The sequence below is a fragment of the Colias philodice genome, chromosome 6, assembly GCF_061535455.1.
Source record: "Colias philodice isolate Cphi_HAF_F1 chromosome 6, ilColPhil1 Martin Lab GWU primary, whole genome shotgun sequence".
NCBI classification, from domain to species: domain Eukaryota; kingdom Metazoa; phylum Arthropoda; class Insecta; order Lepidoptera; family Pieridae; genus Colias; species Colias philodice.
Window position 1 is genome coordinate 8,929,902 of NC_143091.1, and position 19,161 is coordinate 8,949,062.

At 32.6% G+C, this 19,161-nt stretch overlaps 1 protein-coding gene and 1 long non-coding RNA gene across 2 annotated transcripts; both read right to left on the reverse strand.

The window, feature by feature from the left end:
- Nucleotides 1-528: 528 nt before the first annotated feature.
- Nucleotides 529-18,471, reverse strand: Cth (Cystathionine gamma-lyase). The gene is made up of 8 exons (XM_089696637.1): nt 18,328-18,471; nt 17,641-17,793; nt 16,379-16,575; nt 15,778-15,868; nt 14,581-14,851; nt 4,665-4,817; nt 3,825-3,999; nt 529-1,155 (listed from the first exon to the last, which is right to left on the reverse strand). Exons 2-8 carry the CDS (start codon nt 17,791-17,793, stop codon nt 999-1,001), a joined length of 1,197 nt encoding a protein of 398 aa, XP_089552763.1. The 5' UTR covers nt 18,328-18,471; the 3' UTR covers nt 529-998.
- Nucleotides 8,709-9,854, reverse strand: LOC149487924 (uncharacterized). Its single transcript, XR_016315773.1, has 3 exons — nt 9,623-9,854; nt 9,435-9,496; nt 8,709-9,360 (listed from the first exon to the last, which is right to left on the reverse strand). It is a non-coding gene; the product is annotated as an uncharacterized LOC149487924 (long non-coding RNA).
- Nucleotides 18,472-19,161: the final 690 nt, after the last annotated feature.

The following is a 19,161-nucleotide window of genomic DNA, read 5'->3' on the forward strand; positions in this document are numbered from 1 at the left end:
CTAACCTAACTATGTATGTTTAAATTTTTTAAACTACGCAACGGACTTTGATGCGGTTTTTAACCGACTTCAAAAAAAAGGAGGAGGTTATCAATTCGGCCGGTATGTTTTTTTTTTTTTTTTTTTTTTTTATGTATGTACACCGATTACTCCGTGGTTTCTGAACCGATTTACGTGATTCTTTTTTTGTTCGATGCGGGATGGTGTCGAATTGGTCCCATAAAAATTTTATTCGGATAGGCCCAGTAGTTTTTATTTTATGAGCATTTTTGTCTGTATTTGTAAATGTTGCAAGTGCAAGTTTGAAGTCGGTTGTTTTTAACGCAGTTATTGACTTGTTTAATAGATAGGTATGTGGTAACTAGAGTGATTCAAGAGGAAGGTATATAATTTATTAGATTTCGATGAAGCGGGCGAAGCAGCGGGCGGATAGCTAGTAAAATATTAAATTAATTCTTACCTAGTACCTATACTATCAAATACACACTGATGTGGGGACTGGGGTCGAGTAAAGAAACAAAATAGTTAAAAAAAATTATTTAATTTCGATACTATGTATCGCTCGTATGGATAAAATAAAAATTCAACAAACACTATGAAATTGTCAGAGCAGTCGAAAGTGGAAATGATATTCATTTAATTATCCTAAAAATGCACATGTTTAACCCAACCCACCCGCTTATCTATGCAAATGTTTTTGTATAAAAATACTTCATTAACACAATAATAGCGTAAATGCTTTGTAAATACGAAGAAAGGTCTGGTTCAAGATTGTTGATAGTATTTACCTACAGTTTACAATTTACATGCATTCAAATATAATTATATAAAATATAGGAACTCCATTTTAAATATTCTATTAATTTGTGTAAAATGATCACATTCCACCATTAGGTACATTTACATAACAAAATTAAAAAATGAAACGGACAAAATAAATACTAAATAAAATTGTGATACATTATTGAGAAATGATTAAATATGTCTTATAAAATTATTTAATTCTTTAGATCAAAAGCTTTGTTGAGGGCTTGGTCAAGATCCTTAATCAAATCTCCTACATCTTCTAAGCCAACTGAAAGTCTGACTAGGTTGTCAGTAATTCCCAGTTTTGCTCTCTGGTCCTCGGGCACAGATGCATGCGTCATGAGAGAACTGAAAATTAGAAACGGTTAATTAATATTTTCAATTAGAAAACAGGAGATATCGGTGCTATTATTAACCCACTAGCAATGCCCTGCGGTTTCACCCGCATAGATAGCGATATCGTGACTGTGAAAAGTCTACTATAGGTCAGACTATAGGTTTAATTTTTAATCACATGAAAATCACCTTCACCCCGTCCCATCATCTTCACCCACCCCGTCTGCTCATTATACCTACTATTTTCTGCAGATTGACACTTTTAAAAATTCGTTATATCTTTTGAATGGAATATCCAATTTTTTTTATTTAAAAAGTATTTTGCTGGTATTGAAACAGTCTATAATAAAACATCATTTAATGGGATAAGGATTAATATATGTGTATGGATAACATGGTTTGATTACTGTCGACACTTCTACCTATTTACTTTGAAAACGTAAAAAAGTTGTTGTAGTAACATAACTACTGAAGATGGACATATGGTATCGCGGACTTTCTTGTAGATATTGATCCATTCTATAATACCGTAGAACATTTTTTTGTTCTATCTTCAATAGATTCCGCAGCGCACGCGATGACAGCATTTTTATTAAGGAATTTTTTATACCTTGGGTTACATTATTGCATTTTTGGTAAGGATCTCTAATTTTTTTGAAAATGCAATATAGCCTATGTTGCTCAGTGAAGATGCAGCTTTCTAATGGTGAAAGAATTTTTGAAATCGGTCCAGTAGTTTATGCGTGAAAACCATACATACATACATACTTACATAATTACAAACTTTTCCTCTTTATAATATTAGTATAGATTTGTTTGTACTATAGTATATTCTTGAAGCGATTCGTATAAATTAAATTAAAAGAATCATTAATGAGCAATGTTATGAGTTACAACAAATTAAATATAATATCTATTTAGTTTATTTCACTTAAATAGTACCTTTTAGCATATTTTATTGCTGAAGTACCTATGGAAATGTGAAATTTTATGTTCGTTAGGTTGACATTGAGAAATGGCTGAACGCATCTAGATGAATTTTGATAAAGCATAAACTTAGCCGCAAGAAGCATGCAAAACCAAATTTAGCCACAGCCCGACACGCCCACAAATGCGAGATATGTAAATCCACAGAACTATTGCATCATGTTTTTTTTTCTATTGCGAATATAATGACGAACAAGTTTTCCTCTAACACGTCATTGCCAGCTGGTAGAATTTGCAATTTAATGCTGACTATACGTAATAAAGGATGACGCAATAAGTCCTCGAAGGATAATTCTCGTATAGATTGCTTATCATTGGTTATACTGTGGTGTGTCATGGTTTTCCTAGACGTGTAATTAAAATCAATCAACGCTGAAATGTTTACATAAAGGTTTCTCACCATAATAATGCATTGTAGCTATGAAATATTATGAATATTTTTTGCGTGTTAAATTATTTATTTTATTTTAATTAAAGTTACAAAAACTAATGAATTATGATTTATTAATATTATAATAAGAACAGCTTTTTTATTCAATAACCAGTATGGTAATTTTGAAAATGTTTCTATAGCAAACATAAAAGGCCTACCTAAATGTAAAGGTAATTTTTAAAACGTTTTAAACCGACGTTCCTTGAATGGCACAACAAGATGTAAATTATAGCAATAGACGCAATTGAGTGGGTAGCAACATCTTGTTACCATGTCGAATCCATTTTTTTTATTCATTTGTTTCATTTATACAACATAGATGTATTGAAATTTGAAATGTACCTATGTATTTATGTATTCACATAATTTTAAACATTGGAGTTTTCTTGAAGGCTAGGTACTTTCGGGAATCACGGGTTAAAAATCGTTCCATGAGGAACTGTACTCCTGAGTATCGAAGGTCATTTCACATAGTCAATGCTATGTTAGAACATATATATTTTTTGTTGGAACGAAGTTCCTTATCGCGCGTTGTGAAAGAGGGCTAGACGGAAAAACTTCTTACGAAAAGTTATCACGACACTTTTTGCTAGAGTTGCAAGCCGTGCGGCGTGCGCGTGGTTCTCTGTCTGTCTCTCTCTAACTTAACACTTCGTTCCATCCGGATGTCCCATGACATCGCTCAAGTTTTCATATTATATATATTTATTATGTGTTTCGCGTTCGCGTTTTTTTGTGTGATTTTATACTTAATAATACTGCACTTATTATTCTGCAGCTTCTGTCAAAAATAGTACCTATTACTAATTAATATGTTACCTGGGACTATTACTACTATCTTCTTTTAGAGTGTCCATAGTTATTCGAATCCTCTCAGTTATAATGCTTTAACGTGCTCATACGTAAACTTGCACAGTACCATGGCAACTACGATTCAATTTCATTGTATGCAAATGATGCAATTCACTTCTTACTCCGCTTAAATAGTACATTTTTCTGTGTTTTTTTTTTATTATTTGAAATGATTTGACTAGTGATTCTTGAACTTTGAACTCGGTTTTTTTATAATTCAGGTATACAAATTTTAAAAAGTTGTTATCTGAATCCAAGCTATATACTTACCTACTCCAATACCTAATCCAAAATTATTAAAATGCCTTCAACCCCTCTTCAGCCATAATTTGTGTAACTAACACGATCTTATTATTTTATGTGCAATTTGCACATTTTAAATTCTAAATAAATTATACTTATTACTTACGGTAATTCAGCTAAACTTTCGTATCCACCCAGACTCTCGGCAAGTGTGAATAATTTCAAGGAAGTGAGGAAAGTCTTAGATTCCTTCAGATCTCCGATGTGCTTGAAACTGAACGTTCCAGAATGTCCTGTCATTTGTTTTTGTGAGATTTTGTACTGTGGATGAGAAGGTAGACCTGAAATAGAATATACATAATTATCTATTAAGACTAGTCTTTCTTTATTTTATCCTACAAATAAAATATCCTCATTTTTTGAGATTTTTTTAATGGTCCCAGCTGTGAAAATTAAATGCGTCAAAACTGATATTTAATATTCAATATTATTCATACTTTCATCTAGTTACGTGAGTTTAAATTCGTAACCGGGTGCAAAATTTAATTGTTACGGAGTTTATGTTTTACATTAAAATTGGTAATGAGGTAATAATATTGTTTACGGTAGGTAAGTGATTTAGTTATTGTTAGTGTATATAAAAATCATATTAAAGTTATAAGTGTACTCTCATTTTCTAAGAAATCTGAAACAATCAGCGATACAATGCGGGCATTTAATGGAGCGAAGACAATGCATCGTTCCTATCTATCGTGTCAATTTATCAGTTAGGTACCTATTGAAATAATCATTCGGCATCGAATATAAAAAAATATATACACTTTTTCCAAAAAATATATGAGCATTATTAATAATATAATAATGTGTTAGGACTTAGGTACCTGGTATACGACATGACACTGGCAAATTATTTTTACTATTTTACTAATATATTAGCGAATAATTAGCATACCCCAAGTAATCTATTTTATAAACAATAAAAATAATTTATTAAAGTTTTTCTCACCAGGATGTAAAACGTCAACAATTTTAGGATGTTCATACAGCCACTGCGCAATAATTAAAGATGATTTCTTGTGTTGTTCCATCCGAACGGCGAGGGTCTTCAAACTCCTGCTGACTAAGTAGCAGTCCATTGGTGACGGGACTATACCCATTGCTGGAAAAATATTTTATTGTACATTCATGTGGTAATGAATTATACGGTAACAATACTAGACTATCGTCTTAGAAAATTCAGATTATGTATAATTTATCTATCACTATTTATTATGTGCTAAGTGTCACAATACAATGTACACAGGTGCCAAATTTTATTTAGACCTAACCGCCGCGGCCGTTTCTTGAGAGAAAGAAGTATCAGGAATCTTATCATTCGCGAAAAATATTTAATAAGTATAAAAAAAACTACCCAAAACACCCAAAAAATCTTTTTACGTAATATCATTGTATTAAAAACAAAATAATTTATTACTTCCCAAATACAACGGTAGTACAAATTAATATTGAAAAATATCGAAGTCATAATATTTATGGATTGATAAGTAAATAGTAAATACCAATGTTTCTAAGATCGGAAAATTTGCTTTTTGTTAAGGTGTTAATGAATCCATTTATGAAATTCTTATTGTTTTAAGGGCAAAAAATTTTTATAAAAATATAAGTAAGTACTTAAGTAAAAAAAAATTTTGATATTAATAAAAGGGAAATAATTTTATATTATAGAATCTAATTTTGTAGTGGCGATTTGAAAATTTGTAGGTAACAAGAAGATGAAAAAATTCTCCAGACAGAAAGATATTTTTTGTTTATTTTCATATTTTTACAAAAATAAATTTTAACATATGAGCATAAGTAGATAAATGTTGTGTTGGATTTTGAATAACCTTGGTTTACAGAAATTTAATGTAAGACAAACTGTAATTTTATTAGTTGAACGAGCCACAAGGCTGAGCGAGGTGTGTGAAACCTTATACGATGTAATTTCATACCTCTAGCGAAAATCTTGGCCCAATTATCTATCTATAAGCCCATGGCACATGTACAATGTACATAGTTACCTTTTTTTATTTTTTTTTACCTATGAGCTATGGTCGGTACCTGCTTTTGAAAAAAGCTCAAATATAGGTAAGTTAGTATTGGAGATATTTTTTAGTTTAATGTAAACATTTTCCTTATAAATCCCGCATCAAGATCATAATGTAAAAACATGTTTTCACATATGGAATCACCTATTTTAAAACTGTCGGAAACTTTCCAGATCAAATTACAAGATGACTAGACTATTAAATCTTTCTATAAGTACAGCTATCTCTATTCGCAGATATTTATCTTATAGCAAGACAAAAATAAACTTATCCCTATTTAATATTTATAAACATAGATTGAACTCCCACGTTATAATGTTATCTGTTCCAAAACGCACGGTTTGAAATAACAATAAGAATAGTGAATACACTAGCCAAGGATAAAATAATCCTTGTAATGTAATCCTTTAAAGTTGTCAACTTAGGTTGCCAATAAATTCAAGCAATCGAAATGCTACAATCTGGGAGGCCTCTGCACTCATACTAAATTTAAATACCTATTAAATTGATTTACGAATTCTTGTAATCACGTAAACACTAAATAAATGGATTTAATATAGCTTTTACCCATCTTTTGACTTTACCTAACATTCTATATTGTGCTATCTGAACAGTGGGCAGCGTTGGCCCAAAAAATGATCGTCGATGTTTGCGGCCATTATGGCGACACCTACAATGGCGGCCGATCCTGGATATATTTTATGCTCTCTACACCATGGTGATTTCCTCTAGCCCAATGATGCCCATTGTGAAGGGGGCCCATGTGAGTTTAAATTTGTTATCCCGTAGGTACCCGCAATCATGCTACGAGCGTGTGTTGTCGGCCTAATAATGACGTAAGATCTTTGCCAAAAATATTCGCATTCCAAGGTCGGTCTGTGATAATGACAGTAGTTGGACGAGTTAAAATTGTATTGCTCCTATGATAATACAAAATTGTATACTAATTGTTACAATGATAATTCATAATATAAATAGAGATAGCGGCGAGATTATTTCATAACAAAGATAACAAAGCTTACTTATAACAGTTTGACTAACTAGGTTCCTAAATTATCTTTGATGATATTCTCAATGATATTATAGTAACTATTTAGTAATCTGTGATATGATCTATATCTGTTGCCGTTTAGAATTGAAAGATATAACATACATTAAATATTATTATTGGGAAAGAATTATTTATCCTATGATTATTTTCAAACTCATATTTATTTCTCCCTAAAATGAGTTTTAAACTCGTTCACCTTTCTCGCAGTTACCTAATGTAAAATTCCAAAGAATTTTTAAAATTGGTTGAGTGTTTTTCACTTTATTATTCCCTAATGAGATTATCTGAAATTTTCTCTTGTAAATATTATTTCTATAAATTTTCGCATGAGCTTGTTTATAAGTAACTAATAAATGAAGCAGTTTTTACGTGAGTACTTCATCGTTATACCTATCATAGGTAAGTGTAATAAGTACCTAGTTGGGTGTCCCAAGTCACATAAAACTGAAACAGTAGAAAGAGAAGAGAAGAAATTCGATTGTTCAAGTAGGTTCTCGGTTTGCCAAAGCTAGGTGTTACGACACGCGATCGCTATATGTACCTATATTTATATTTTTCATACATAGTAGTTACTTACCTCAATGATATTTTTTGAAAATTTCTTAGGCATTATGCCCAATTTAGTTCTAATCAGGTGTATTTATCCCTGTAGCCTACCATTATTATTAATATTACAAGTTACTAGAATAAATTACGATACCTATAATGACGTTATTTGCAGTAATCGCTAATGATTGCCATAAATAAAAGTTTTTGTAAGGCAATCAATAATTGTCTTTATGTTTGTTTGTTACTACATTATTTTAAGCTCTATCATTACTTTGACACCTTAAGGCCGTTTAATATTATTAATTAAAACCTTCTGTATGGCAAAAAGTAAATCCGTAGGCAATATTAAATAAATAATCTGTCCATAAGTCCATAAAGTGTATAGGTATTTTTTTTCTAATTTAAATAATTTGAAATGATAAAATTTAACACCTTACTAAACATGCTATCTCAAATATTTTAATATTCAAGCCATATTATGCGAATCTAATAAACCTTAATAAAATAAATCATGTTTTATTTAGTGCCTACTTAGGTACATAATCACCAATCTGCTTAAGACGATACACAAAAAAAAATCCACTGCTTGGCGGGCGGAGTCTAATAGCTCGCTATCGCGAACGCGGGTGTGCGCGAAGTCATTCTTGAAAACTCGCCGCGCTGCCGCTGGCCGACTCGGGACAAACATGTATGGAGTCGTCATACAGTTATAATATTGTTATACATTTATTTAATTGTTGATTTATTGGTTTTATTTTCTTGCTTATAAACAAATAATCTTCTTTCCAACAACTACTTAGACATTATTAATAATTATTATTATTTCGTAATGTTTACTTTATTACAAAATAATACAGGTTATAAATAATCTTTAAAAAACAAAAAAATATTGTTACTCTGAAAAAATGAAATGGTACCTACTCAATAGACAATAACGCGGACTACTGAATTGATTTAGATAGAATTTGATGCTGACGTAGATATTACATCATGCCCAGAAATGAAAGGTAGATACTATTTCTGAAAGAAGTTATAAAATATAAACCCTAATTCTTCTCAGTCAAAGTCAAGAGTGGAAGATATCACTAATACAGTAAAACTGATGCGAAACTTTGGATGTTAATTTGTATATTTTTTTGTTAGTTGTTACTTAATCACGTCAAGACTACATTACCAATTTTGATAAAATATAGCTAATTGCCTGGATTTACACATAGGATACTTTTTATCCGAACTGAACACTTCTGTGGGATAAAACAAGATTCACGATATAACCTAATTCCACGCGGGCAAAGCGGTCGGAATGATATTTTTTTAAATAAAAAAATTGTTTAAAAAAAACACAAAATATATTGACGCATGTATTTATTTTTTGCACTCTATTATAATTGTAATTATTCATTACAAATAATCAAAATAAAATAGCCAGAACAAAGTTAGGCCCTGGTAGGGTAGGTAGGCAGGTACAGCAATGTGAGACGAACACTGGCTTATTTATACCAATAATAATGTATTATAAACATTAAATTAAGTTTACAACAAAAATACATAATATTAGCTAATGTGAAAACGAATCAACCAATCATCCCACAACAATGAAATGTGCACACAAATATTCATCCAAATCGGTTCATGTGATTAGGAGGAGTGACTGCAGCGCCATCTTCCGGGCCCAATTGTGTTTCCAGATCACCCAGGAACTCAATTTAATATACTTACACAAAATTTTTCGAAATGAAAACTCACATTACTATGTAAATATGAATATAAACCTGTTTTATTACTAAGCAATTTCCCGCACAGGTGTAGTAAGTATAAATGAAATAAATATCAACATCAAATTCTTTATACAACATACTTATCTACCACCTACTAAGAAATGTAATTCTTGAAATTTTTTCGTATTTTTTTTAAATATAATACTACTCCAATGAGCTCCTGTTCCATATTACATCCACCATACTTCCACTAAGTTCACCATGATTTTTTATTTCTTTGCACTTTGTTGCTTTTTGCTAAAAATGAAATCATGCGATAAAACCAGTAGAGCGTTGATAACATACATTTTTGACTGAATAAAGGTACTTACGAAGGAGTGGGTTCACATTGTGAACAATCAGTGGGTTTATTTTCCTTCTGGATTCCGGATTTCTGAAAAGATTATCTATGCTATAAATGAAAAAATCTTACACATTCGTTATGTACTTAAAACAGGGGTACATATCAAACATCGTCTATAATACAATTATCATCAAATTTAAAATAAAACCAACTTACTTCATTAATTTGTTCCAATTGTAAGCATTCTTTTTCCTCCAACCTTTATGTTTCTTCTTCTTATTTTCTTTATTGTCCCCATTTGTCTCATTTTGTCTTATCGTGTTGTCACCCTTTTTTACGATTGCGCGAGCGACACAAGTTCCCCGTGTGACGGCCGTAGCGGGAATGACTCGTGCAGCGATCGGGGTAGGAAGGTACAGGGCGGCTCTCGCTATATTGGCTGGTCGCGCGCTAATTTCAAGTATTTCTTGTTTATTTCAAAACCATCGCATATTTCAAAATTCTAAATCGGTAGGCGTATAGGTTGTATATTTTATAGTTAATATCCAAAAAGTCGTAACTTTACGTTTGTTATTCTAATAAAATAAAACACTTGATCGACAGACAAGAACAAAGAACTATATTTTAAAAACCGAACATATCAAAACCTAACACACATCTTGCTACATGTCGCTACTAAATAGTTCGTATATGAGTGATATTGTCGATATAAAATAACACCCCTACTTATCACAATATTCACTAAACAATCATATACAAAATTATTCTATACAAACTATGCCAAGAAGCAACATAAATTTATAATGTTTTGCTGAACATAAACTTTTAGTAAGAATATCAGCTGGCATATCAGCTGTTGGCAAATACAGCACCTTAACAATTTTATCTCTTACTAGATCACAACAAAAATGATATTTAATATCGATATGCTTTGTACGTTTATGAAATGCTGGATTTGCACACAGCTTCTGCGCACCTTGGTTATCATTAAATATGCAAATAGTGTACATCTTATTGGTTATTTCATATTGTAATTCCTTAAGATATAATGCTTCTCTACATGCTTCAGATAGACCAATATACTCTGATTCAGTGCTAGAGAGGGCTACACATTTCTGTTTTCTACACTCCCATGATATTACACCATCAGATAACAAAAAACACATTCCAGTATATGATCTCCTATCTTCAGAGTTAGAAGCCCAATCAGCATCTACATAGCCTGTTATTTCTGAATTACCTTCTTTACAATATTTTATTCCATAACATTTAGTTCGTTTTAAATACCTTAATACTCTTTTTGCATATTCCCAATGCTCTTTTGTGTGACAATTATTAAACTGACTTAATTAACTTATAGAGTAACTAATATCTGGCCTAGTTAAGACTGACAAGTACATCAAACTACCAATTAGTTGTTGATAGGGCACATGACTATTTGCCCCTACTGGACCTTTATTTACATTTAATTTGACCTAACTTTACAGACAATGCAAATAATAGTCGAAGGGTTGTATGTCTCACTACAGGCGAAAATGTTTCTGTGTAATCTACACCATATTTTTGGGTGAAGCCCTTTGCGACCAAACGAGCACGATAACGCACATTGTTTTCACTATCGTACTTTTTTCGTAACACCCACTTGCACTGCACTATAGTACCATCTTTTGGTACATCTACGAGTTCCCATGCACTATGATTCTCGAATGACTGTAGCTCATCCTGTACTGCCGCTAACCAATGTTCTTTCTCTGGACCTTCCAAAGCTTCCTGCAAGGATATCTCATCCATGAACATGTTGTCATCTTTTATACAAGCACTTGCAAATCCATATCTGTCTGGCTGCTGCCTACGCCGGGGACCAGATATTATGTTGACATTGTTCAATATAATGGAGTCTTCACTGTCTGTTGTACCAGTCTCAGAGCTATCTAATGTGTCTTCTTCACAAGGTACATATAGTTCACTGCTGTCATCTGTGTTCGAGCTCTCTGATTGTTCAAGTGAATCTTCCTGAGCTGTCAAGTCTTTTTCCTCCACTGGAACCATATTCACTTCATCTGAACAATTTTCCTGTACCTTCAGGTCACTCTCTGTCTCCATCTTCTCCAACACTATAACATCTCGACTGGTAGTAATGGCATTAGTCTTCGGGTTGTAAATTCTGTACCCTTTGACCTCATTGGAATAGCCGACAAGGATACATTTATCAGACTTTCTGTCCCACTTTAATCTCTTTTGTTTCGGCACATGTACCATGACTGTACTACCGAAAACACGAAGATGACTTACATCAGGCTTTCTGCCTGTCCATATCTCGAAAGGAGTTTTATAATTTAATGATGCGGTCACAGTCCTGTTCTGTAAGTACACTGCTGTGTGTGCCGCCTCTGCCCAAAACCTTTTCTCGAGACCTGCATCAAACAGTAGACACTTGGCTTTCTCAACGACAGTCCGATTATATCGTTCCGAGAGGCCATTCTGCTCGGGAGTGTATGGGTTCGTTTTGTGATGTACGATCCCATGCGACTTCAAAAAATTGTCAAACTTACTGTTGCAGAATTCTGTCCCGTTGTCACTTCTCAAGATCTTTATGCTGCAATTAAGTTGATTCTCAACCTCTGCTTTATACTGTTGAAAACATGTTAATGCCTCATCTTTACTTTTCAAAAAATAAATGTATGTCATACGACTAAAATCGTCTATGAACAGCATAAAGTATCTAGAACCACCTAGAGATAGGTTTTCCATTGGTCCGCAGAGATCAGTATGCACAATATGTAGCAACTCAGTACTTCTGTTACCTTCTTTGGGAAAAGGTAAGCGGCTCTGCTTCCCCTCACAGCATGCAACACATGATGACTTTGATATATCAGTCTTACTATCAAGTGTCAATCCCTGTACAGCATCTTGCATCTTGTTCAAATACTGGCTGTTGACATGACCTAGACGTCGATGCCAAACTTCACTGGACACCATCACTGCAGCCGATGAACAACACTCAGGCATGTTTAGTTTATACACACCATTCAACAGACTCGCTGTAGCCACTAATACTCCTGCTTGGTTGAAAATCTGACATCCATTATTGTTGAATGAAACTTTGTTTCCTTTTGATATAAGTTGACTAACAGACAACAGATTTGTAGTCAACTTCGGCACGCATAATACATCTTCCACTGTAATATCGTATTCACAGGCATGCGTCTTTGTCGTAATCTGCACATCTCCAGTACATACTACTGGTATTTTATCTTTATTTGCCACGACAATTTCTTTGATCATAACATCTCGCGACACATTTGACAACCATTCTTCGTTCGCAGTAAGATGAACACTCGCCCCGGAGTCAATATACCAGTCACTTTTACAAAATTCACCATTCAGGAACACGGCGCTAAACGCGTTACTTCTTGTGCGTTCATTTTTATTTGTATTCGACGCATTTTTGTCCGAAAATGTACACTGATTGCGATAATGTCCTGTTTGTTTACATTTGTAGCATCTAATGACTTTTGGTTTTGACTTTGACAAGTTTGATATCTGTTCAGTGTTACCAACATTCCGTTTCATCTTATAACTCGCAAATGCTCCACTGGAATTGGAAGCGCTACTGTCTTTGCCATTTCCACTTTCTTCCATGTCCAATAATTTTGTTTTAATGGCGTCTGATGTCAATGGTATGCCGCAATGCTCAATCGCCATTATCATAGGGGAATATTTTTCTGTTAATCCCGCTAACAAAAGCGATGCGACCCACTCATCATTGATATTAAAGCCCGTACCGCTTAATTTTTGGCTTGTTTCAATGATTTGTGTCACGTACGAAGTCATTGAAGCACTATTTTCGAGTCGTATTGAAATCAAACTCCTCAGCAAACTGATTCTTCTCGTGAATCCTGAGTCATCAAATAGGTTCTTCAATTTCTTCCACAGCTCATGTGTCGTTTGTACACTTTTTATATGCACATAAAGCGACGAATCTATTGTCATGATCAGCTTAGCTCTGGTTTTCGCGTCACCTGCTGCTCCTATTTCTGCTGGTACAGTCTCCGACTTGATGCAATCAGACAATCCTTCCAGCACCAGAAAATTCTCAGCCGCAAAAGCCCATTCGCTGTAGTTTTCACGTCCTTTCAATTTAGGCACACTAACAAGATAATTCGTCGTCATTTTCAACTAAAAAATCTGGGCTCATAACCTCTAATAAAATAAAACACTTGATCGACAGACAAGAACAAAGAACTATATTTTAAAAACCGAACATATCAAAACCTAACACACATCTTGCTACATGTCGCTACTAAATAGTTCGTATATGAGTGATATTGTCGATATAAAATAACAGTTATTTTGAAGATGCCAGAGATTAAAAAAAATAACAATGAGAACTTTGTATTTTTTTTCTATCGAGAAAATATCATGGAATCATGTTTCTAAAACGGTAGACGTATTGTGTTACTATTGAACTTTCTTGTCAAGAATTTTCATCACGACAACTTTAATAATATAAAAATTACGAAGGTTTAAAAAGGGCCGTAAATGTTAGAAAAATTAATTCATCACCTTAAATCAAGAAGCTTCTTGACTTAAATTGATATTGATTGGTCATTGCTTTCGTTCATTAATCGAAATAAACTTGACCGCAGTCAAGTGCAAACTATTGATTAAAACAATCAAAACAAAACAATGAAATCTTAATAAATAAGGGGTCACAGACCATCATATTATTGGCATACATCATAATATAACTAATTACAAGGTGAGATAAGGATATATTTTTACGACGTCTTTAAATTTTTTATCCTACGTCTGCAAAAGATAAGTCAATAGACGGCATTTCATATTTCAGAATTACCTATAGGTATAGTCAATATTTCCAATGCTTTGGAAAAGCGTACTTACTGGCATGTCGACAATTTACCAAAAAACATCCTAAATTTTGATTTAACACATATATGTATTACTAGAATACATAGGTATTCATCGAGGTTTTTAGCAACGAGAAATAAAGACGTTGATGGCATACCTAATTGTAATTACGTAGATATAAAAATCGATAACATTCTGATGTTATCGATGGATGTCTAGTATTATCTGTTATCAAACAAACCTATCACTATTGATGAATTTTCAAATTAGCTATACAAGATGATCTACAAAAAAATACTTACATTTCTGTAGAAAACGTAGTCTCTTCTCCAAATCATCGTCGTTGACAACAGCCGCGCCCATGATAACATCGGAGTGGCCATTCATGTATTTAGTTAATGAATACATAACGATATCTGCGCCAAAGTCGAAGGGCCTTTGCAAATATGGTGTAAGGAAGGTGTTATCTACCACCACAATAATATCCTGGCTATAACTCTTCGCTAGTTTTGTTACTACTTCCAAATCTATCACTTTGAGGAGCGGGTTTGTCGGGGTTTCTATCCATAGCATCTGAGAGATAATATATGTGTTAAAAGAGGTATGTAAATAATTATAATACAGGGAATTACGTTCTTCTGTAAGTGTGAAAAGTTTTCCTGTCCGTGACAAATAACATGATTTCTGGTTCCATATATAAACCATCTTCATATTAGATATTATGGAGGGCGTAGATTATTTACAACAAACATAAGATTGGCACCATTTTTTTAGCCTTAATTAGCGCATTTTGTATATCACACATGTGTGATGTGACATGACATACGAACATCTATAAACAATTTTTATTTATTTAGACATTAAAGGGCCGGTTTCTTAATATTTATTTAAAAATTTACATGACATATTTTTCAATGTACCTACTAACAATTAGTTACTACACGATATAGTTTGAACCAAGATTCGAAAAGCGGCACTAAGCCGTTTCTAAAAGTGCATATAGTATCTTGGTTTGATTGATACAAGATAATAATGTTTGTAATACACCCAATCATTTTATCAATGATTCTTTAATACCACATGTAAGCCGCATATCGAATGTATCTCGATTGCTTGTTGATTGTTTTCAACAACACCAATGACTTTTCTTTATCGTTTCTCTCAACTTAAACCTTCATAACATCTTTATTTACATTTAAAATATGACGAAATAATAATATGTTATCGTTTAAAGTTTTCAAAATAACGATAAGAGATAAATTAAACAAGTTTACAAGAATGCTTTCTTTGTTGTTGTGTGCGCTTTTGTTTTTGTTTCAGTATATTGATTATTGACACGCTTAAAATATGACCTTTGTGTTAAATTATGCACTAATTAACATCATAGTTACTTATGTTATTTTATTTTAAGCAAATATGTATTGTTTTAATAGTGGGAAAAACCCCACATGTATGCAAAAGGAAAGGTAAGCCAAAAGTAAGTTGACCAAAAAACTTACCTTTGTATTCTTTTGCAATCCTTTCTTTACTTCCTCAATATCAGTGAAATCAACGAACGATATTTCTATGCCCAGTCTTCGCAGGACGTGACTATAAACAAAACAAAAAGGTTAATTTCCACTTATGAATATTTATTGCTTACAAACTGAATTTTCTACGACATTGGTGAAATAATTAATCATCCATACAAATAAATGCGTTCTAACTTTTATTCATAGGCATACATTTTAACTGCAGTAATCGCAATTTATAATTGATGTAGATATTGGATATATCTTAAGATTAGAACGTTATTATTTATGACTATTGGGCTATTGTATATTCAAGAATCAAGGGTATTATTTAATTAAGGTAAAAATATTCTAGATTTTTTGCTAGCGCTTTTGCAGTAAGTATATCTCCCGAGAGTCGTTCCCCACACTAATAAAAAATATAGGCATATTTTTATCTTCAGGGAAGACTAGATTGTATATATTATGAAACATGAAAGCCCTTTTCGATCTCTGATTTCCAACTCTTTTCTTGAAAAGTCATCATTTTAGAGAAAAACGCATCAAACAACTCACATTACATCAAAATATCAAGAACAATCGTAAATACCTAAAGAGTCTATTAGTTCCTCCATACACATCGTCACAGGACAGAATGTGGTCGCCTTGGCTCAACAACGACGCGATGGTTGTGATCGCTCCGAGCCCAGAAGCGAAGGCTAATGCATGCTTGCCACCATCCAAAGCAGCTAAGCATTCTTCTAGGGAATTCCTCGTTGGGTTACCTGATCTGCTATAGTCGAACTTCTAAAATGAAACCCCTTGATCATGTACAAAATCGAAATTTCATTTGGAAAAAGAAAAAAAAAACGTTGAAATGATAAAAGTGCGTAAAACAAAGGTAGAAGCTGTGTGTGTGAACTGTGAACACGACTGCCTATTTAGGTATTTTAATAACTTTCGTCTAGGCAATCGTCTTAGACCTAAGTTATGATCGTATATTTTTACCGTGTTTATTATAATTTTCAGTGTAGTTAGTATATTGATTAATCAGGTATAAATACGTACGTATTGTCGTTTTTCTATTCCTTAGTTTTCATTAATTTATACGAGGTAAAAGGAAAGCCGGTTGAGAAAACGAGATCATTCAACTTAGCTAGGTGCTCGAGAGCTAGAATTGATTGACCTATATACCCTGCGTGCTAGTCAATTTTGAGAATTATTTATAAAAAAATAGAAAACCGTTAAATTTGAATAACTCTTACTCGATTTTAGGCTTTAGCCTTTAAATCGAAGAATCCAGAGAATTGAAGAGAATTGCAAAGATGCCTTTTTCTTTAGTTTTATTTTATTTTTTAAATAATGCTTGCAGTATTAGTACTTAATCATAAATAACATTTCCAAAGACATTTTCAAAATAAAGGGACAGTAGGCAATGTAGGTATGATGCAATTGTTGATACGTCTCAGTTACCTGCTATAAAAAATAACGAGAACAAGATTGAAATTAAAAAAAATGCAAATTTCGCACATTCATACTCAAACATCCACCATCGCAATGAATTATGGAACCGGTCAGCCAACGGGACTCGGAATTCTAGGAAACTGATTTTGGCAGAAACACCAGGTGAATGATGAAGGTGAAAACATCGATAATTTTATTACCTCCCTAGAAAGTAATTCTTTTAACTACTTCGCATTATCACAACAATGTACCGTCAAATTACCTACTTACTAAATAATGTATTATAAATCGTGTTTTAAATCGCTTTGATAACTTTTATCTCTTTTTTATAGCACTTTTCTTTTTACAATCGGAAGTAGGTACCTAAGTACTTCATTGTTCGTTATCGGCAATCAAGCACTTCCTTACCTCATATTCAGCAGGTCCCGATTGTTTGAAGGTGGTAGATGTTACGATTGGTGTCACCACAGCATTTGATTGCCATCTGTCAGGATTTGTACCCGCATGAATTGCAATAGTAGCAAAGCCGGGTTTTTGCTCCAGAAAACCGTGATCACCCATCTACAAAATATTCATTGTCTATTTTATAATGTATATATTTTTTTAATTTATTCTTTAGACCTCTCAATCTTTTACAAGTTAAAAATTTTTAAGAAACGTCTGCATGGGGGATAACGGGGTTAACTTATAAGTTAAGTGAATATTGAACATTTTTAAAATTATGATTATTTACGTAGGTATCGGTGACTTCAACAGTCAGTCTTCACTCTGCATTTTCATTGTGAAAATGTGTGCAACAGCTGTTTTAAAAAATAATTTGTATTGAATTAAATATTCAAGAGAACAGTCACAATTTCACAAGACCTAAAATTTTTTTAAAGTAATTAAAGAAGAATATTTATTCGCGATATTGGTTTCCAATATTGTATAGTAACGCTAATATTATAAGTTAAAAAAATGACCATGACTTGGTTGTTTCATTACCAATCGAATAATGTATGAAAGATGCGAAAATAAATATTTTTAAATAGAAAGATAAATGAAAAAATAAATATTAAATTAAATAATTAACTAAATCTTTAATTAAAATCTTACCTCAATATATTATATTATTTTTAAGACACACCGGTAATTTAACCTCAAATACGAAATTTAATACACCCACGATTACTCAAGTAACTACCACACTCCGACCTCCACTAAACCCGATTAAACTGAAAAGTGACAAGTGAATTATCTGACAAGTGTTTTATATACAGACAACCTCAGAGCAATAAACCTATCCTCTGAGCAGACAACAGCTGCAACAGACGATATCGCAGAATCGACGGAAGCGATATTGTTGTGAAATAAACCAATTATTATTATGATTCCATGACTAATTCTTGAATAATACTTTAAACACCAAGCTTTATCATCGTGATGGGAAATTTTTGGAAATAGGCATGAAAATTATCTCAGAATCGCAAATATGACCATGAGTACATGTGTTTTAATGTGGTTTTAATAAATGATAATTTTTAATAAAATGTTATTGTAGGTAGTAGTTTCAGCTTAATGTATGGTACATGATGTAGTACATATTTACCTTATTTAAGTACTGTCTAAAATAAATTATCTATACTATCTATACTAATATTATAAAGAGGAAAAGTTTGTAAGTATGTATGTATGTATGTATGTATGGTTTTCACGCAAAAACTACTGGGCCGATTTCAAAAATTCTTTCACCATTAGAAAGCTGCATCTTTACTGAGCAACATAGGCTATATTGCATTTTCAAAAAAATTAGAGATCCTTACCAAAAATGCAATAATGTAACCCAAGGTGTAAAAAAATCCTCAATAAAACTTCTGTCATCGCGTGCGCTGCGGAATCTATTGAAGATAGAACAAAAAAATGTTCTACGGTATTATAGAATGGATCAAT